This window comes from Brachionichthys hirsutus, chromosome 15 (genome assembly GCF_040956055.1).
Source record: "Brachionichthys hirsutus isolate HB-005 chromosome 15, CSIRO-AGI_Bhir_v1, whole genome shotgun sequence".
NCBI classification, from domain to species: Eukaryota; Metazoa; Chordata; class Actinopteri; order Lophiiformes; family Brachionichthyidae; genus Brachionichthys; species Brachionichthys hirsutus.
Window position 1 is genome coordinate 2454272 of NC_090911.1, and position 22406 is coordinate 2476677.

The 22406-nt window shown below is 42.1% G+C and overlaps 1 protein-coding gene across 1 annotated transcript; it reads right to left on the reverse strand.

Annotated features, from left to right (window-relative positions):
- Positions 1-1418: 1418 nt before the first annotated feature.
- On the reverse strand, positions 1419-10313 carry LOC137904974 (proenkephalin-A-like). Its single transcript, XM_068749199.1, has 2 exons — positions 10170-10313; positions 1419-1997 (listed from the first exon to the last, which is right to left on the reverse strand). The coding sequence occupies exons 1-2, from the start codon at positions 10311-10313 to the stop codon at positions 1419-1421; spliced, it is 723 nt and encodes a 240-aa protein (XP_068605300.1).
- Between the last annotated feature and the right edge of the window lie 12093 nt (positions 10314-22406).

The window sequence follows — 22406 nt, forward strand, 5'->3', positions numbered from 1 at the left end:
GTTTTCACTTTTGTTCTTTTGCATTCTGTGTCAAATCATTTACTGCTCCCACTTTTCTAACCTTCCTAAAGTTTTAAGGGTTTGTGTTGAATAAAGTCAACTGGACTGGCGAAAGAAGTTCAGTGAGTGATGTTGGTTCACAGACCGGGCTTGGGACCGGCTCACGGGAGACACTGGCTAGCTCCTGCTAGCCGTGCTACCTGCGCTACCCATGAGGCTGATAAAGCGATAGGAATGATCTTGGCCTGTATATTGACTGGACAACAGAGAAAAGGTCACTCTGACTCAGAGCATCATTTAATTTCTGCCACAGAAACCCACATTTCCCCTCATCTTGGGCTTAACTTTTGAATGATTGTAATTATTTATGTTTATTCTCTGAGCTCTGTTGGCTTTTCTTGTTAATTGCCGTGATTATGGACAGCTAAGGCTCAGTGATGAAGAGTGCTGTTCGTTCCACTGATTCCACTGAAGAGGTAATGTCGCATCAAATATTGAAACCGCCGGCGCCGGCTCGGAGAGGAAGACGTTAGAACACACAGAGCATCACATATTGCTGCGTAATGGGATGTGCAGAGCAGAGTGGACCGTGTGTCCCTGCTATCCTGCTGAAAATGCTTACAAGCTGCAGGTGAGCATCAGAACTTCATCATGGAGCAGTGAAACGGTTGGATTTAGGAACACAGATATGAGTTAGAAGATGTCGGCTTGCCTCCAAATTCCCCAGATCTAAATTCTGATGTCCTGGTGAATCCAAGTCGGCCCAACATCAAAACTTTTACAGGACTTCACGAATGTTCTGCTGATGTTGTTGCCAGATTGGTGGCAAAATGTGCTCAAAGTACCGGCTTTGTGTGTGAGGGAGATGCTCGTATTAAAGTTCTGAGAGACAGAGGCAGTGTCAGTGAGGATGTGACCGGGGCGAGGGGGTTATGTCAGCCTGACCTGGAGTGTTATGTGACTTCCTGAGTTGTTTGCTCTTGGTCCATATGATCCCAACTTGGCCTCCATCCAGTCTCTAAGCCGAATCTTCCTGGACTGAGCTGCTGTGTAATCGTAGTTCAGACTCGCGTCGTTGAACAATTCTGTAAAATGACAGAAAAACTCTCCGCACAGAAACACACAGACACTTAAAAAGAAAAAAGAAATCAGACACACCAGCACAAGTTGATCAACAGATTCTTTTAATAAACAACATGAAATACCAAATACAGATTAAAAATGTAAGTCTGAACAATATATTTTTTTCTCTCGCTCTCAGAATGGGATCACTTGAACCAATGAAGTAGCGGCAGCACAAACTTATACAAAGCCAGATGACGCAACGTCATTGGCAGAGCAGGTAGGCTTGAAAACTCAACACGACAAGATGGCAGGTTGGAACGACGGGGGCCATGAAGGGTCATAACTGTGGCATCCTAGTCCATGAAGCCCCCGTACCTCTTCTGTAGCTCGCTGCCATTCTCCCAAGCTCGTTTCAACACTCCTCCGCTCTTGCTGCTGTCCACCAGCCACTCGGGCCTGCCCACACGCCTCATAAAACCGCCATAGCGCTTCTTTAGGCCACGGTCTAACACGGCATCCAGCAGGTCACCCCGCACCACTCCTTCTCCAGCCCGACGCATGAAGCCCCCATACGTCTTCGCCACCTCACCTCCCTGACCATCCATCGCACTGCCACGGTTGGTCACTGCATCGAGAATCTTCAGGATCTCTAAACCAACAGTTTCTTCTTCGTTCTGATTTCCTGGATCAGCCAAAGGCCGCTCTGGAGAGGAGGAGCGGCGAGACATGAAACCACCATAGCGCTTCATGAAGCCGCCGTACTTCTTGGCCACTTGCTGTTCTGGTGACGCATCCTTTTCAGACGCCATGGCGTTCATCACTTCCTGCTCCTGCTGGGGGTCAGCATTCAGAGTTTCTTCTTCCAAAAGGACATCCTGGCACAGTCGGAGCTTCTGGCTGTCTAACCCACCCTCACACTCAAGTGAGCATGTCTGAAAAAAGACAGGCGTTATTGATTCATAATCAGTCTAATCAATAGAACTATCACTGAATTATAGTGACAAACTGGGAGCCTGAGTGAAATGTAAATAGAAACAGAATCTGAGGATTTCAAAAAGGCATAACCCCATATTTAAATGAAAATAGCAAACATTCAAAGTATCAAATGTCGAAAATGAGAAAAAGAAATTGGGGGGGGGGGGGGGGGGGGGGATTGCATGCCTATTTTTAATTTTATGCAAGCAACATGTAAAAAAAAAACTTTGGACAGCGGCATCAAGATTTCAAAGGTTGTTTAATGCTGAAGTTGGAGGAGAAGACAGCCTCCACGTGGCCTCCTCCGCAAGTAGCTAAAGAGTAGTTGCAAGGTTGCATGCTCTTTAAGTGAAACAAATGTCTTTACAACGTCCACCGTCCACAGCTCCAGCGCTAGCAACAACGTGACAGTGAATCAGTTTGATTATTGATCGATGGAGTAGTGTGGTTTTCTTAACCTGATCAATTGAAAGGATTTATGTTATAATAACAGCAATAATCTATCCATATGTTTTTACAACTATACAATTGAATATGCAATGTTTGTAATTTAAGTAGTGAACTGATCAAATGGAAAAATTAAGCAACATGGCAACAACAAGAGCAACACGCTGCAGTCAGGAAATTAATAATCTTTATCATCTTCAATAATCTGCTGGCGCTGACTAGTTATTTGAACTTATTGTTTTTTCCAGCATGTGCAAATGTTGACCCCGGCTACATATGGCGCTCAGAATCAGCACTGGACAGCTCCATAGTTAGTCGGCTACATATGGAGCTGTCCAGTGCTGATCCTGAAAGTGACGTCTTTTCCGTGGCATTGACTCGGGGTATGTTCTTTATCTTTCCCACTTCGGTTGGTTTTTTTGGTTTGCGCGTGTCCATGACAAGACAAGGTGGTGGTTTTTTGGTTTTGCTTTAATTTTGTATTGATTATCTTTGTTCCTCCGTGATGATGGCATTTGAATGGAACTTTTCCACATTATTAGATGTGTTCATTTATTCCCATCACAAACTTTGGTTCATACTTATGATTTTTCTCATTTACAGTATGGCTTTATCTCGAACAATCTTTAAGTTACAACCTTTTCAAAAAGTGATATCAAAACTGAATGTTTGATTGTAATTACTGTGGCGGCTAAAGAGTTAAATAAAATAAAAAAATAAATACCGTATTTTCCGGATTATAAGTCGCGGTTTTTTTCATAGTTTGGTCGGGGGTGCGACTTATAAATCGGAGCGACTTATATATGCTTTTTTTTACAAAATCTGTGAGCGCAGAGACAGTAGCCTACACATTTCTATAACAGGTGTTACAGGGAACTCTGAACCTCCAGAAACCGCGACAGATTCTGACGGGTCACAGAGTTATCTGTCACACCTGTTATCTAAAAACACAAATTAGAAGGGCTGAATGAAAATGGCGCCGAAAAGAAAGTCATATTCCGCGGCTTACAAGCTTCAGATAGTGAAATATGGAGCCGAAAACGGCAATCGAGCAGCAGAAAGAAAGTTTGGAGTGAGCGAAAAACTTGTAAGGGACTGGCGAAAAGCGGAGGTTCCGCTTACTGAAATGAAGAAAACAAAGAAAGCTAATCGCGGGCGACAAGCTAGGTGGCCGCAGTTGGAGGAACGAGTTCACGCATGGGTGCTTGAACAACGTGCTGCTGGGAGAGGTTTGTCAACGGTGCAGTTGCGTCTCCGCGCCCAGGTGGTTGCCAAGGAGGTGAATATAAACGGCTTTGCGGGAGGACCTTCTTGGTGTTACCGCTTCATGCAACGCAAACGCCTCTCTATCAGAGCAAGGACGACACTGTCCCAAAAACTGCCAGCGGACTTCCAAGCCAAGGTTGACAGTTTCCGCGCGTTCATTGAAAAGCATGTAAGTGATCACAACGTGACACCGGATCATATTATTAACATGGACGAGGTCCCCCTCACTTTTGACATCCCCATGGGCCGAAGTGTTGCAGAGAAAGGGCAAAAAAGTGTGAATATCGTTACAACTGGTCATGAGAGATCACACTTCACAGTGGTGCTGGCATGTTGTGGAGACGGATCAAAACTGCCACCGATGGTCATTTTCAAACGAAAAACCATGCCAAAAATCCAATCCTCCTCAGTTGAAGTCGCCGTGAACGAGAAAGGGTGGATTGATCAAGAAATGATGAACTTGTGGCTTACAAAGTGCTACAATAAGCGACCGGATGGCTTCTTTAGAGCACGCAAAGCTCTGCTTGTGATGGATAGCATGAGAGCGCACATCACACCACAGTTAAAAAATAAATTAAAAGTTTTCAACTCCACACCTGCCATCATCCCTGGAGGCTTAACCAAAATACTCCAGCCACTTGATATCTCCGTGAATAGGAGCTTTAAGTCAGTTTTGCGTAACCTGTGGGAGCAGTGGATGACGGATGGAGAGCACAGCTTCACGGCAACCGGGAGAATGCGCCATGCAACTTTCCTGGAAGTCATTGAATGGATCGACAAAGCATGGGCTTCAGTGACAACCGTAACCATCCTGTCGGGATTCAGAAAGGCTGGAATAATTGGAACTGCAACTGACGACGAGTCTGATGTAAGCGACGTAGAAGAGGAAGCGGCGTCTTGTCTACCTGCCGAGTTGGGGGAGTTGTTCAAAAGTGACACCAAGGATGAAGATTTCCTTGGATTTCGTGATTCGGAGTAAAACCTGATATTTTGGTAAACTTGTTAGCATGTTCTTTGTGCTATATGTTGTTTGGTGTTGGATTTTATCAAATAAATTTTCCCCAAAAATGCGACTTATCCTCCAGTGCGACCTATATATGTTTTTTTCTTCTTAATTATGCATTTTTTGGCTGGTGCGACCTACAATCCGGAGCGACGTATAATCCAAAAAATACGGTAGTTATTTAACCGCATGTTAAGGAGCAGTTACATTTATTTTACATTAAATGGCATTACATTTAGTTACATTTTTTACTGTGTTACGGTTTACATTTGGCCTTCGGAGGGCAAACATAATGCTAATTGAGTTTGACACGTCAAATTAAAGAGAACACACTAACTACAGACAGGATTCTGCAGTGAGTGGATCACTCCACTCAGGAACACTTCCAAAAGCTATCGTCTGTGAACTGGTTTTGCCACTACTCCACTAGTGACACATCTCTGTTTCACGGTACCGAAATCGACTGAATGGGTAGTTAATGTGTTCTCTTTAATTTGATGTGGTGGCAGCCATATTTGTCCAAAAAAGCAGTGTCTCTGAAATATGATGATAAAGCAGATAATGTTAAAAATTTGAAAGTAAAATTGGATCAAAATAAACTGTGTTTTGAAAATAAACTGCAACGCTGTACTCAAGTTTCCACTCCAGCAAATACTTTAATAATAATTAGGCTACTTGTCTAACAAAAACTGTTAACTGTTAGAATAATTTACGAATATTTCCATTGCTATAAGTGTTATTGAGAGGAACAACCCCATCTGGTGGGCAGAGAAGATATTGTATGCAACCATCTAAGCCACACCCCTTTGACTGAGTCAATAAAGTTGGCCCGGAGACAGCGGCCATGACGGGTCTGCTCCCAGCCGTAAAAGTTAACTGGAGCCTGCCTGATTACCCTCGCTGAAGAGGAGGCGAGGGTATTGCAATTGGGTGCGTTTGTTTGTCTGTTTGTCTGTCTGTCTGTTTGTTTGCTTGTTTGTTTGTTTGTCTGTCCGAGTGCATAACTCAAAAACTCAAAAAAAGAGTCCAGAAGATGGCTTGTAGTACATTCCGGAGCAGCAAGCTAGAGCAGGTTTGGCCCCTCTGATCCGGAAGCCCTGTTTACTGTCTCACAAGATCCAATAGTCTATTGGAGGCGAGGATCTGCAATCTCTGATTGTCGTTTTCTAGTTCATTGTGTGCGTTTAACTATTTTATACAAGATGTCGAGAGGGTTAAACTCTGACAACTGTGCATCCCTAAAATAACATTATGGCAGCATGAAAATTATAGGTTGACTCAATGATGACTCACTGTTGGTTGTTATCTGAGTGGCACCGATAGAACCACTCCAGTATGAGACTTTGCCCCCCCGCTGTTGTTCTGCCTTGCTCACTGATCTAATACTAAAATGTAGAAGTACAACAGACTGCTGACGACTCACTGAGTGGTCAACGAGAGCAAGCAATTTCTTTGTTAACAACCCACCTGTTTTCAAGTGCACTAGATGGAAACACAAAAAGGATCAAGGGTCTAGGTATGTTTATTATGGGCTACGAACAGTTTCCATGGCAGCGCAGCAAAAGCGTGATCTGTGAATTTAACACAACTTCAACAAGAGTCTTATCAGAGCTTCTGACTGCCAAAGCCACAACAGTGTTTGCAGCAGTGGCCGAGACCTCATGAAATCCAACCTGTGTTTGGTTTTAATGCAAGTTTTGTCTTGAACATCGAGTTCATATACAATAATGCTGGTTTTCATGATGGTCTCTGTGCCAGCCTACGTCTCTTTAACATTCCAAAAACATTCCAAGTGGTTGGTGCTGTCCAGTGCTGATGCTGAGCGCCAAATGTAGCCGGTATCTGGAGTGTTTCAAAAAATATATTTTGTTGCATTCTGGGAAATGTAGAATCCAGTTATTATGATCAACAGAATGTGTTGAAGGCATTGAAAATTAGAAATAGAAAATAGCATCAAGAATCCAAAAACAATGCTTTGTTAATGTGATTAATGGCCGTGTCTTCCCTCACAGAACCTTCCATCTACCCACTCATACATCCTTATCTCTGCTAAAAACAAAAAGCAGTGTCTCAAAAATGTGACACGATACAGAAGCATCATGTTACAAATGTAAACGTAATGCCGGATGAAAATGACGTTTGTTTTGACGTTATTCTAATGTATCCACTCTGAGGCTCTTAATTCTTAATTTAATTACTTAAAACAATGGATGAAGCTCATGCTTCAACAAATTCTGAGTCATGTTCATCATCAAATCTTAACTAATTTAGGGAGCATATACTAGCTGGCTCTGAGCAGGAGGCAAGGTACACCCTGGACAAGGCACCATTCCAGGAAGCTGGAGAACCTGCAGGGAACCCACCAGACAAGACAGGAACATGCAAACTCCACACAGGAAGTCCCCAGGTGGCCAACAGCGTTGGCCATTCCAGAAACATGCTGCCCGATAATCAGGAGGAGGACAACTATTCAAGTAACGAGCTGTGGAACCGGAGCAAGACAGAACTAGTCAACGTAGAAAGATTAACTCATGAGAATAAATGCCTTGTCAGACAATTCATCTTCATTCAGGAACTATCTCGCTCCGTCAATGCTGCTGCTTTTCCTAACCTTAACAATCAATATTAAAGCCAATCCTGCATTCCCTTACATCATGAAACAGTCTGAATGGAATTCATTTAAAGCTTTGAACTTTGATTAATTATAATTGTATTCTCACTCTGGATGTTAAAATAAGCGTGACATCAAAGAACCCTTCATCACACACGAGCAGCATGCTGGTTCTTTCACTGGACAGCGATAACAGAAAACATTTTCCTGAATCCATCATCAATCCCCCCACCCCCATTTCAATTTAAATATTACGAACTGCATGATGTTGATAATAATGGTCTTGTTTGCAAATATTTTCTTTAATTGCAAATCATTACTTTTGTTTGCAAATATTTTCTTTGGTTGCAAATCCATTTTTTGTTTGATTGCATAAAAATAAACAAATTTCTCTCCAAATGTTAAAGGCGTCCTTCTGCTATGCCTCGTCTGGAAGCTCTTTCCTGATCAGATCACTCCAGCAGCGTTGGTGGCGTTACGAGCTCTCTGAGTGCTTTAGAGTTGCAGTCATGTGTTCCATGTGGCTCATTCCACCGATCAGTGCGGTGTCATTCTCCCATTCTGCTCATTAACGTGTCACAGTAAAGCTTGATGAGCTGTCTTGCATTAGAGAGAAGAAGCGCCCCCCCCCCCAAGAGAGGCTTTCCAACAGTCAACAGATGCTTTGGGAGAAGCGTGCCGCCCGTGTTGTGTACGACATCGCTCACGTACCGCTGGAACGATTAATAAAAAGGAGACTCGCTGCTTAAACCTTCTGGATCCGATCCATCTAATGGAAAAGCTATGTGCCCCCCCTCCATTACCCATTTATCCCAGTTCTCCTTAAACTATGTGAGTCCAATAAACCCAGTGGCAGTGTGATCAGACTAAAGGCATCTGCTGGGCCTGGGGCTTTAAAATCCATATGTGTGTCATTGGATTTCACTTAAAGGAGTCATCATAAATTCCTGTTTCCTGTTGTGGGCCGGGGATTCTTGCTGAGCTTTCAGTGCCACTGGCTTATGAAGACAGACTTAACGAACAGGGAAATTGGATTTAGGACATATTGGCACCACAGGAGACCTGGACGTCAGCAGCGCCCTCTAGTGGCTGGAACAGGAAGTTTACAAAGACTCCATCCATCCACTTTATTGTCGGCCACCAGTTTGATAAAGGCCTCTAAAAAAAAACATCTTTAATGACATGTTACCATTGATAATCAATGATGTTCATAGATGTAGACACTGATCGTGATAATAATTCTCAACAACGTTTTAACAAATTGATTTGTAGAAATGTTCCCCAATTTACATTTTCAAATGACCACTTCTACCCAGGAAATCTCAATATTTCATTTTCACTAGCCACTTACAATTTTTTTTAAATCATGCACTACTTTGCACTACGTTAGTACAAGCTATCAATTATGTAACATAAACAACTCTCAGTATTTAAAATAATTCCGATCACATTTTGAATTAATCACCAAATCTGCATTGTTAAAAAGATTATTTTGTTTTCTACAAACACATTTGTCAGATTTTTTCAATATTTGAATTCAGCTGCCGTGGCACGACAGTGTTGCCACTGAAAACCTCTGGTATCTGTTTCTTGCCAGGTTTTGGGGGTCAATCAATTCCTCATCTTCGCTGCACAAGGAACTACAACACACAGAATGTGTCCTATAGACGATTCTGCACTTTGCAGATCATCCATCCACAAGTTCTAATCTTTTATGATCTCACATGAAACTTGTAAATCGCGTTATGGTGAGCTCGTTTTTGGAACAAGCTCGTTGACGCCAGGTTGTGACCCCTGGTGTAAATCGCTAAAACAGGTAGGGGAACCCAAAGATTGAAAATTCAAGTCGTTATTGGAAAGTTATTTTGTCCGGTGTTTTTATTGGCATTTTCCTTCTGTTAGAATTAACAGTTTTTTTAACTGCTGTTGAAATATTTTTTAGAAAGACTTTGGGAAATTGAAAATGTGTTCTTAGTGTCAAAAAATGTAAAATGTTACAATGGAAGAATTAAAAAAAAAAAAGAAATTATATATGATGGAACCACCATTAAAATGCTTATTTTTAAATGGCTTGTACTGGGAAACTATTGCTGCTTTTCGAGAATGAAACTTGTCTATGGGTCAAAAAGAGAATTCCCATGTGAATAAAGTAAGAATTTGAGGAGTCTGTAAAATATAATGACTCAAACATGAAAAAATAGGCGTTTTTTTAACAGCAATTGAATGAGAAGTATCGTGTTTTCCGTTATCCTAGTCAGACGCAGTGATATTGTAGTTCTGAAGTACTCAGCATGTGAAACAGAAAATAAATGAGCACTCTGGATGCTCGGCGCATGACTTCAATTCACACACACTGATATGTATACGGGAATTATGTGTTTTAAAGCAATGATGCAGGTGTCAGAAGGGAAAAAGATATGAGAAGAAACAACGTTTCAAGGATAGCATACAAAGGAAAAATAATTAATGAAAAGGGGGGGGGGGGGAATGATCAAAGGAAAATATGGAGAAAAGCCGATTGGCTTAAAAGTATTACTGCGATTTCATCAACAGGCTGAAGGAGGACTCAGGAGGGGAGAAAATAATGATAGCCAAAGAGCTAACAACAGCACCTGACTCACAAGTCACGACACACTATGTCTAAATGAGTGTGTGTGTGTGTGTGTGTGGGTCCGTTTTGTCACTGTGGAACAGTCTATATAGACAATTAATACACTCATCAGTATGTCTGATCACACAGTCTCTGTACTCTCTTTGATCAATCGGTTTATATTGGTGTCCGGTGAAAAGTGGAGACATTACCAGGGAAGAGACGCCCGACTGCTGTCTCAGGAGACGGAACACGCAGAGCGCACACTCCTCCCTGCAGTCCGAGCCGACCACCGGGGACACACACACGCCCAGAACCAGCATCCACAGGAAGCCGCTGTATGTGGGCGCAGCCATGGACTGCAGAACAACCACATATGAGGGGGGGGGGGGCTTTAAACTTTACATTAAACTGTTCATGTGAATGAAACCAGACAATTAATCAGTGTTTAGCAGAACGAACCAGCAGATAAATAACAATTCAACATTAATCAATTTTCCCTAATAATATTGATCAGCTAATTACCACATATAGAAAATATGAATACTGCTGGCGACTCATTAACGTAGGTTTCCTGTAGTAGAGCCGTATAACCATAACTTTACAAATAAAAAACCCCACAAACAACTTATACACACACACAAACCTCTGCACCCACACGCACACACCTACACCCACACACACACAGCTATCCACATCTACACACAAGATACATTCTTTTGAGATTAAGCCCATTTATGGAACAAGTCATATTTGTTGCTGTACAAATATAAATGAGTAACTTATATTGATATATATGTTTCTTGTTTTAATATACCTGCATTTCTTATGTTCTATCACTCTTGGCTCTTCACAGGTGAACAGGAATGAGTTCCTTACCGGAGGAAATGAGTTCCCGTTGACGCGCCTCTGCGTAAAACCTGAGCGGCGCTCCCAGAGCCAGCGGCCGCTCCCCGAAGCGACAAGTCGGCTCTCTTACCTCGGAGTTATTGTATCGACACTTTGGCGGACTGAAGCTCTCCGGGTTCGCGCGCGCCCTCGCAGGTGAAGCCCGTGAAGGAAACTGAAGTGCGCACGGGAGGCGTGCGTGTCTCTCCGTGGGCAGATGGTCTCAGAAGCCCCCTCTCCCCTCCGACAGGCGCTGTCTCCGGTGTCCCGTGATGCTGGATGAAGGTCTGGAGAGCACGGACGCGGGGATCAGCCCTCCGGAGTCCACTCCAAGTGTCCGTGGGTCCTGCGACTCCGTGCCTCAGTGCCTCATTTAAGTAGCTCGTGAAGGTGACGTCACCGAAGATAATGGGGAGGGGGTGGAGGAGTTAATAAGCGGGACGATGCGACGTGACCGCGTCTCTCTCTCTCCAGGCACACGCACACACCCTTTTAGATGATACACTGACTTATTTAATGTGCTTCTTTGTCTTTTTTGAGTCTTCTATGTCCCGTTCTGAAGTCCTGAAGCGTTCCGGTAGTCCAGTCGATTCACACGAGCTCGAAGCGGCTCCACAGAGTCGGGCTCTGCACAGTTTGGGCTCTGCAGAGTCGGGCTCTGCACAGTTTGGGCTCTGCACAGTTCGGGCTCTGCACAGTTCGGGCTCTGCACAGTTTGGGCTCTGCAGAGTCGGGCTCTGCACAGTTTGGGCTCTGCACAGTTCGGGCTCTGCACAGTTCGGGCTCTGCACAGTTTGGGCTCTGCAGAGTCGGGCTCTGCACAATTCGGGCTCTGCAGAGTTCGGTCTCTGCAGAGTCGGGCTCTGCACAGTTTGGGCTCTGCACAGTTTGGGCTCTGCACAGTTTGGGCTCTGCAGAGTTCGGGCTCTGCAGAGTTCAGGCTCTGCACAATTCTGGCTCTGCACAGTTCGGGCTCTGCCTCCGTGGAAGGTTGTTCTATCAAAAATCCAATACTTTGCAGTTTGCTGAAGCACGTTGGAGGATTTATCCGGCCTGGTGTAACCAATCAGCGGGCTGGACCGCTCGACCCGGCTCTTTTATTGCTGTGTGGGTGGCTCTTCAATAAAGAGATTCAGATGATAAAAATAGAGCTGCTTATTACAGTAAATCAATTATAGGACTTCGACAGAACAGGTTGAGGAGGTGATCAGCGCTGAGGTTCTTCCACCGTCTCTGGAGCAGGTCCGGAAGAAGAACAGAGAATATTCCAGAGCAAAGGTTCTTAAGAAGAAAGAAAGGATTTAAAAATTTAAAAACTCCCCCCCCCCTGTAACCCTTTGCCTGGTGTGTATCAGTTGGGTTGTGTCTCTTATGCAGTGCCCTTGTGATTAAATGTAATCAGTGTTAATCAAAGAAAACTAAATGTCAAGCAGAGCCTTTGTTATAAAGCGTGGGTCAGCATCTCCATCTATTATGGTAGTGTCCTTTACACACTATTATTATTTTCTGTTTGGTATCTGATTGAATGTGGGGGATTATTTATGTGTAACGTAATTCATCTTAAATTTATAAATGTCATGTGGGTGTTTTTATATGCCAGTAACATTATTTGAATGAGAAATTCCACAGCGTTTATAGTGGAAACAATACATGTGCATGCGCTTGTTTGTGTGTGTGTGTGTGCAGTGGAAAATGGTGATGGTGACAACTCACATCTGTAAATGTTAACACAACACAATTATCAGAGCAACAACAGCACCAACTATCTGCTCTGCGGTTGCACAAAGTCTCTTGCCTGTTCTAGATTAGGCGAATGGATTATGCAAAAAAAAAAAAAACCTAAAGCAAGTGGTTGGACAAACATGCACAATATGGATTCACGTGTTTAAAGGAACACGGTCCTCAACGCACGGTTTGCAATGCCGATTCTCGGCGAGCAAAAGAGCAAAGATGTCCTGAAGCTAAATGGAGATAAAATCCTCCTTCATCCAGATGCCGGTTTAAAGCTGCATGCTGTGCGTTTCGTCCGATTTCTTTTCCCAATGCAAACACTAAGATTATGAACGACTGGTGGGTTAGTCAGGCAGCACGGTGGCGCAGTGGTTACTGCTCTTGCCTCACAGCAAGGAAGTTCCAATCCTCTCTGTGCAGAGTTTGCGTGCTCTCCCCAGGGTTTTTTGTCCACAGTGTGTGACTCGTTGTTTGTCTCTGCGTTCACTGAATGAGGTTCAGACTGCCGATAGTCACACAGTGTGACAGAAGTGACAACATCAGAAACAGCATTCAAGTTCCAAATCGTTGTACATTTACTCGAGTACACGCAAACACACGCCGCATCGGGTAACAATGCTGAGCTGTTTGCACGAGCGTGCGGATCATTTCCCCAGAACAGATAATAGCTAACCTGATTATCGCTCTTCTCTCGAGTCGTGCCACCTACTTGTGTGTCATCGAGAGAACCTTTATCAGGGCTCTGTGGAATAGAAACAGATTTGGAGCCAAAATGAGGGACCAGAGACTGAAGTGAGATCCGCATTATCAGGGATTTATTAGATAAGGTGACAACAATCAGCGCAATTGTCCTGCAGTGAGAGCTCAACTTTGGTGTTTGTTTGTCCTGTTCTGTTTGCATGTCTGATGTTTAGCTATTTCAATATGAGTTCTTGATACACTTTGGATCTACCTGCCTAAAGTTCTTCTACAAGTGAAAGTTAATAATCTCTCATTAAACAGATCAAATAATCCATGTCTGCTGCAGGTTACATGCCCTAATCTCAAAATATTTTCAGCATATAACTGAATTAAGTAATCCATCTGTCTCCTCCTGTTACCACCGTTATGTGGTGGAGTTATGGAACACTCAGTTTCATATTCCAGAGTCTATGGTTACGGTAAATTGACAAAGGTCAAGCTTTTCTCCAATGGAACTTAATAGATGACCATTTCCAAAATTCTGTAATATAAGGACTTGAGGCAATTTTCTGAAAGTGAATTTGATGTAATTAACATTTAATCATCTCATCATCTTCTTTGGTCAGTCAGGAAGTGTTGTTCTGTAGTAGACAAATATTGTGATGACTCATGTGTTCCTAAAAATCACTGAAAATCACTTCACAGTTTAAACACACACCCATCACTGGGCATGAAACACATTTTGTGCCAGTCTAGGCTGGAGTGTGGTTTAGTGGCAGAGAGGGGGGAAAATAGCAAAAAGAAATAATCAAATTAATTTGCAGAGATTAAATCAAATTCAAAAGAATCTTCATCTGTCATTGTTTAAAATTCTCATCTCTATCATCAGCAAATGGTTTTAAAATTATGACTGATTGTCATAAATAATTAAAGAAATCAAGGTTATCAATTGTAATAATTCTGCAAAGCACCACTTGTTCAGAGTAATGTAGGGTAAATTTGGTTGCTGTCAGAATGATTAATACTTTTTACATTTTTAATTGTGCAAATTTACCATTATTACTAAATGCAACAATAAAAACCAGGCACCACCTTGGAAACGGGGAACAAATGGCCAAACGCTTCCAGTCCCAATTCAGCTAAAAGATCCAGACCAAGAGCTGCGGCCTCTGATCAGATCGGGGCCGCAATCATTTACCATATGTAAAAAAAAAAAAAAAAGCAGCAAACAAAAACTGCTCTCAGTAATAAGTGCAGTACCTACTATTTCCATACTCTGATATTTACATCTGTACAGATGTTTGAATATTTGTTTAAAGGAATCCTTTCCTCTTCTGATATATTCTTACTCCGGGAAGCTGTAGCTTGAAATTTCCCCATTGCGGGACGAATAAAGGAATATCTGGTCTGCAGTTTCCTTATTATATTGAATTAAGATAATTTATCACCACCAGTCAATACTCTGTATTTTATAATACTACATCCAGTTTTAAGCAGCTTCTCTATATACTGTCGGCACCCCAAAGATTGGCAGGATCTCAGGTTCCACACTGTATGCATGTTTATTGAGAGTTATTGTACAGCACCTCAGACACACACAGCGACACAAACACACAGGAGTACACACACAGACACATTTCTAATCTCTCCCTCACAGATAGCAGCTATCAGTGGTATAAGTATGAAACAACAGTATTTTTAATTAAGGGGACATTCAGCTAACATTGCCAAAGCAACTCAGTGTTTGTTCCCGGTGCAATAAAGATTAGCAATAAAAGTCAAGAGCAACGTGTGTGTGTGTGTGAGTGTGTGTAGGTGTGTGTGTGTGTGAGAGCATGCATGTCAGTGTGTGTATTTGTCTGTTTGAATATGTACTTATGAGAAATTGGAGAAGAAAGTCTAAAGTAAATATAATAGAAGCTGTTAAAGAAGTAAGTGCAACCAATATGAACAGCATGAGCAGGCCTTTACCTAAATGCCCTGGCTTTGTTCGTGTGGGGCATTTGTTGAGAGTTCTTTTTTAAAGGGTAGCAGATCATGGGGGTGAAATGTGCAATAGGCTGCAGGAATGAGTTGGCAGGTTGAAATGTAGCCCTCCAAGTCATTTTTTGTGGCCCCCCGAGAGCTGCGTGCAGACATTTGTTTTGTAAAATGCTGCATCTGTCACACATGTTCTTAACAGCCCACATTTAGTGGTTGTTCTGCAGTTCTGCCCCTCTCAACTGTGACAAAAGAGTTTTGAACAAAGTTAATGCCATAACTTGTGTTGGATGATATTTTTCTTTCTTTATTATTTTATATTATTTACTTGAATAAGTTTGATTATTGATCGATGGAGTAGTGTGGTTTTCTTAACCTGATCAATTGAAAGGATTTATGTTATAATAACAGCAATAATCTATTCATATATTTTTACAACTATACAATTAAATATGCAATGTTTGTAACTTAAGTAGTGAACTGATAAAACGGAAAAATTCAGCAACATGGCAATAACAGTAGCAACACGCTGCAGTCAGGAAATTAATAATCTGCTGGTGGTGACTATTGAAAGTTATTTGAACTTTTTTGTTTTTTCCAGCATGTGCTGAAATGTTGATCCCGGCGACATATGGAGCTCAGGATCAGCACTGGACAGCTCCATAGGAAGCACCTATATATGGAGCTGTCCAGTGCTGATCCTGAAAGTGACGTCTTTTCCGCGGCATTGACTCGGGGAATGTTCTTTATCTTGTCCACTTCGGTTGGTTTTTTTGGTTTTGCTTTGATTTTGTATCAATTATCTTTGTTCCTGCATGATGATTGCATTTAAATGGAACTTTTCCACATTATTAGATTTGTTAATTTATTCCCATCACAAACTTTGGTTCGTACTTATGATTTTTCTCATTTACAGTATGGCTTTATCTCTAACAAGCTACAACCTTTTCAAAAAGTTATATCAAAACTGAATATGTTATTGTAATTACTGTGGTGGCTAAAGAGTTAAATAAATTAAATAAATAGTTATTTAACAGCATGTTATGGAGTAGTTACATTTATTTTACATTAAATGACATTACATTTAGTTTCATTTTTTTTATCGTGTTACGGTTTACATTTGGCCTTTGGAGGGCAAACATAATGCTGATGTGGCCCTTGGAGAAAATGAGTTTGACACCGCTGCTCTACAGCCACCAGTCCACACTCCACATTTCATCTGGGCTGGGACTTGGATGAGAGGTGAAACGTCTTCAATTAAACTCAATCAAGTCCAGTGGATTGTTAGTTCTTTGCTCTTTGTGAAAGCAACAGGAGGCACTGAGTGTTCATCTAGTGGTAAAACAACGTATGCACTGACAGCTCAGGAATCTTCTGGCCACATATACTGTGACTGTGTGACATGTTTACTAAAAAAGGAAACTGTTTGGCAGGGTCAGGGTCCAAACAAATGATGCACAGTCTGATGAGGGGTGAATCAAGAAGTCATCAATGTTAACAATGAAAGTAAAAAAGTGCTGCTGGCCGTCTTCCTTCTGATGTAACTGCAGCACCAAACACACAAACACACAAACAACATGTTGTTTGTGTGTTTGGTCCAGCTTCAGTCTCCAGTCCTTTATTGGTACTAATCATCCAGCACAAACACCAGCAGGCTGGATGATGACACTAAAGTGACTGAAGTGGAGGGGCTCTGTGCATTAGGTCTTTTTTTTTTAATTAGAGGTGAAGCAAATGTCCAGATGGATGCATGGCCAAATGCCCCCCAAGCACATCAAATGGGGGTATTTTTGTAGATGTCGTGGTTAGATAATGTGTTCAGAGCGCACGTCGGGAATCTGAGGGACGAGTCATTATGGCCGCTAATGACAATAATCATAGGTGTGTTTGTACAAAAAGAGGATGAAAGAGAAAATAATCATGTATAAACATATATGAGTAGAATTTGTGGTAAATAGTAGGAATTATATATATAGTATTTCTTCTTGGGCAGTTTTTGCAGTGGTGCAAACAAGTTTTGGTATTGTCAGTCCTTGGAGCCACATTCATCATCACACATGATGAAGTCCAGTATGGGTAGACAGTGTCTTGCATGGGTGGACAGTGCCTTGCATGGGTGGACAGTGTCTTGCATGGGTGGACAGTGTCTTGCGTGGGTGGACAGTGCCTTGCATGGGTGGACAGTGCCTTGCATGGGTGGACAGTGCCTTGCATAGGTGGACAGTGCTCTCCAGTTTTATGTCCACAAAGGAATTTCTGATTCTTCTGCCTTCACCAAGACACTGTGAAATGGGGGCGAGTAAAACCACGATCCTTTATTTATTTTACGTTATTCTATTGAGTCCTCTACTTTTCATGGAAGTGAACCATTATAAAACAATAAATCCTTCCTACAGATGCATGTTAATTTATGTAGAGATGAGAATTTACAAAAGAAAACTGTGGAATCTGAGTCATCGTTTGTATCTGTTGTGGCATTTTCACTAAATCAAATAATGTCCTGTTGTTGAAAGCCAAACATTAGACATTAATATTATCATATTGTTTTTACTAGACACTTTGAGTCTTGGTGTGTGTGTGTGTGTGTGTGTGTGTGTGTGTGTCTGTTTACCTCCAGATGAGATAGGGCTAATGCATTGTGTGAAATGTCTTCTTTGAAGTTCCTCTTTCAAGATAATGAGGTCCTTCAAATGCTGCATGTACACAGATTTTCATTTCTTTCTGTTACACACACACACACACACACTTATCAGCAGACATCAATTTTCCTTCTTATTCTCGGACTTTCTTTTTCCCCCACGTGGCTCTTTGTCAGCATAAAAGTCCACTTTTCACAAAATTCAATCTGCTGCTTTAGATTGGAACACACTTATTTCAGGTTTTCTTCACATGAAACAGGGTTGAAGTCTGAATGCTACTATTACATCTGCTACAACAACAACAACAACAACAATAATAATAATAAAACAGTTTAATAAACCCTCTCCTTTGTGGTTTCCTTGTACATAACTGAAATCTTCAGATCTCTAAACCCTCGTACGTCGGCCTGAAACGACTTCTCTCGGCAGGTCGGCAGCATTTGGAATCATTCCGCTCAGTTTGGTTTGTAGATCAATCAGATTTATTCAAATTGCAAATATTTATTGCCCCGGAAAACAATGAAAAGATATGCTAATTGTTACGTTTTCTCTCAATGTGTAATTTTGCTTCTGGATCATAACACGAGATTTCAGTGACAATTTTACATACATCAAAGAGAAGCCTTTTAATAATTTAGGAATAGCATTTAAAAAAAAGAAGTTACATCTCAAAACCTGTTAAATATTTTCTCTTGAAACCTCGCATGCATACATCATCAACCATGTAGCGAAGAAGTAAATTAATAATATTTGTTTTCCCACTTTTTTTTTTGTACATAGATTTTATTGAATTTTTGTTACAGAACATAAACAATAACAAGCACTCTGTAGTCAAATATATCAAAATACAAAGAAATATACACCACCATCCAAAATAAAGTTGCTTCATATAACTCCATACCATCCTCACTCAAAAACCCAAAATCAGATTTCTTTATTCCACCCAAACGGAAATTCACGCACATCTGCACTAATAGGCAGCTGTGCGACTTTAGGAAATAACAGAAAGCATTTAAGCGCATTAAACACACACATATTGGAGTGACAATGCTGCCCTGGGAACGTGCGGGAGTCCTGGTGTTGACAGCCGGAAAATCCTGTTTTTAGCCCATTTCTATTATCGTGGTTTTGAAAGCTCACAGAGCACAGGTACAGTACGGAACTTCTGGAGTGCAGACTTGGTGTCAGGTGGAACCTCTGTTAAGTGTTTGTTTAATAAGGGCCATCTCGAGTTCAAAGAAATGGATAAGGCCACGCATGTCTCGGCCTAATGCTTTAAGGGCTTTACATACTGAATTGAAAGCTTCCTGCGGTGAGGTGTACTGCTTTACTAGCAAACTGATAGCAAATGCGTCCATTACAGCTGATTGTATACATCCATTATGGCTGCATTGTGGTTTCAGGGCTACAAAAGGCCAATTAAAAATACTAAATACTCATTATTTTCCAGTACATAACATTGTTATTAATATTTTATCGTAGCTTCTCCAGAATGCACATCACATTTCGATCAGCCAAGACTTTCTTGTGTTTCATAAAACATAATTTTATGTATTTTTAGAGCTTGCAGAAAATACTTCTGCAAACCTATCCCATAACTGAACTTCTATTTTGGCTTTGGCTGACTAATTTGCGAGACTATCCCACAGATGCCAGTCTACACAGAGCAAGACTTCCAGGTCCACACATTGAATTAAGTGGCAACCGGTTTAAAGTTGGCACTTAACCCTAGCCCCTACCCGTGTCTGGAGACCTCAGTCTCTCTGCAGACCCAGGGAGTTTTATTTGCACTCATTCAACCCCCCACTCATTCTCCTATTTCCTGTAACAATCGCTACGCTGTCCTGCCTCATAAAGGTAAAATTACGCCCAAAAAGTAGTTAGTCTTGGAAAGAGTATTTACAATATATGTCACATTTGTCCTCCGGTGGACTCACCACCTGCTAAAGGTACTGTAGGGGACAGATGTAATGTGAATTGGGTGGCAGTTGGCAGAAGGGGCCTTGACAAACCAATCCCTGGACACAGAGACTAGATATTGGGAAATATACGGATATATATATTACATATACTGAGATTTAAAAGGAAGCGGAACAGGTAGTGGTTAGTTTTGTAGCTTTGATTTGGCTATGTTTTTGTTTTTCATACCCTGACCGGAACCCAAGACTTATAGCCAGCGGCCCTCTGTCTTGATCGGTTGAGTGGAATACGTATGAAAGACAGCAAGACAAGGACAGCGAGGGAGGGAGAGCGATAGACAAACAACGACACAGAGCCAGGAGGGAGAGAGACAGAAAGACAAGACAGAAACAGGAGCAGACAGAAGATAAAGCATCTACAGCATGCCCAGTTGTTCATAATATCTAGAGAAAGCTACTGACTAGCGAGCAGCTACACAGGAAATACTGAAATACTGACCAAATCCGTGTATCGTTTAATAACCGGTGACAGGGACAGGCCAAAGGGTGTATGGCTGCCACCATCTGACACACAGATGGCAAGACTAATTATTAGAACACAGGCCTGCAGCACGCGCACACACACACACACACACCTACACACACACACACACACACACACAGGTTAAAGCAGACAAGTCTAAGAAGACTTTTGAGTTGAGTCGACACAGAATATAAAATGCTTGACAAGCGAGTACAGATCTCTCAAAATCCAAATGGTAAAATCTGAGCTGATGAAGCTCCAACGGGAAAATACGTTAATCAGTCATGTAATTTATTTCCAAACACTAACTTCTCCTGTCTTCCAGATACTCTTCCTGCAATCAGTTCATTCCAGTCACCTGTGCATCCTATACGCTCACCTGCAACGCATCTCCCATCAGCCCTGACTCTACATATACTCAGCTCAGACACCGCACCCTTGCCAGATTGTCGTATTCCGCTCTGTCTTTCCAGAACGCTTTAGCCGGATTCTGATTCCTGTGTACCTGCCCTGCCTGTTTCTCGGCTATTGCCTGTTTTCCTGCACATTCTGATTAAGTTGGCCGGAAACCAGGAAACTAGGATTCGGTCAGGGTGCAGGCAGGCAGGGTGGAATTGGGTTTATTGGATATATGGAGCTTGATTTTATTGGGGTTACAGTGGAAGAGAATTTCTACAGAAGATATTGCCAAGGGGAGGGACGTAAATAAAGAAGTGATGGACATGGTGAATGGCTAGGATCTGAAGTTGGATGAACTCAGTGTGGCCTGAGATGTAAATCAGTCGGGGAGGGGGGGGGTATCAATCACATTTGATTTGTATAGACTAAATCACAATCCCTGAAGCCTTAACAATCTGTACAGAGCAACACCCTGCGCCCTTAGACCTTGAACCTCAATAAAAACAGTAAATGGAAGAAAGAAGAAACCTCTGAGACAACTACAGATGAGATCCTCGGGATCCGTCTCCCTGATGGGCAAATGTGCAATCACACAGAGCAGCAGATGTTAGCTCAAACAACTTGTTTGTTTGTGTTAAATGAATCCACAATGGTAAAATGTAAGCTCAAGGATAAATCCCTCAGATGAGAACAATTGTACTGTCCTGTTTTCTTTTTCTGGAACAGTAGAAATAGCTTACTGGTGAGCTAACCCTGTCATTCGTCACTCAACCAGAAGTTTGTTCTTTCGCTGTCGCATCACGTTTTGAAGGTACCGATCTCCACATGGAACGCCATAGGCCACGAGTAACACAACAACAACGACAACAATAACAAAACTTACGGCACTGGAACAACCAAAAGCAAGACCGTTCTCAGTTCTCAGAACAAATGCTGCAATGATGATGTGAAAATAGTGGTGCACTAACAGTCCAGTCCAGAGACATGAGACATGAGGATGCAGCCAGAACCCCCCCCCCACTACAATGTTCATGTAGTCAAACAGACACACACACATTTTCTTCCCCTCTGGTATGGAAAATTCAATTCTGACCTGTTGCTTGCTAATATCTCTCTTCAGGACATCAACAGTGAAGCAAACATGTTCCCAGTGTGAAGTTAATTACTTGTTTCAGTCAGGGTGTAATAAAAAAAAAAAATGGAGCGATATGGTGTGACACCTGAAGTCATTACACAACAACACCCCCGTGCAAGCACCGACACACACTAACGTCTCCACACACACGAGGCAAATGAACACAGATGTATGCGCTGCATGAGGGTAAATGAAAACGGCTGTGTGTTTAGTCACTGTCCAGGAGGTCTGTGTCACCTCTGTGATATCTCTAATCTGGGGGTGTCAACTGAATTAATTAAAAAAAGTACACAGTGCATGTACACATACACACAACTTGTGCAGGCGCATTTAATTACGTCCACCTACATCAACACAGAAACACACACTTGGGGCGGAGGGATTTAATTTCCCTGACAGCATTTAGATCAGCTCTTCAAAGCTGTATTAATGTAAAATACATTGCAAAGGACGTGTGTGTGTGTGTGTGTGTATGTGTGTGTGTGTGTAGAATAAGCTTCTATGCACCATTAGCCCTGAACCAGGCAATCAACCATTTACAAATCAATATGTCC

Coding starts and splice junctions, on each gene's coding strand:
- LOC137904974 (XM_068749199.1), bottom strand. CDS start 10,313: ATGGCTGCGCCCACATACAGCGGCTTCCTGTGGATGCTGGTTCTGGGC. Junction 1,998..10,169: donor AGTCGGGCGTCTCTTCCCTG/GTAATGTCTCCA, acceptor GTCTTTTTTCAG/ACATGCTCACTTGAGTGTGA.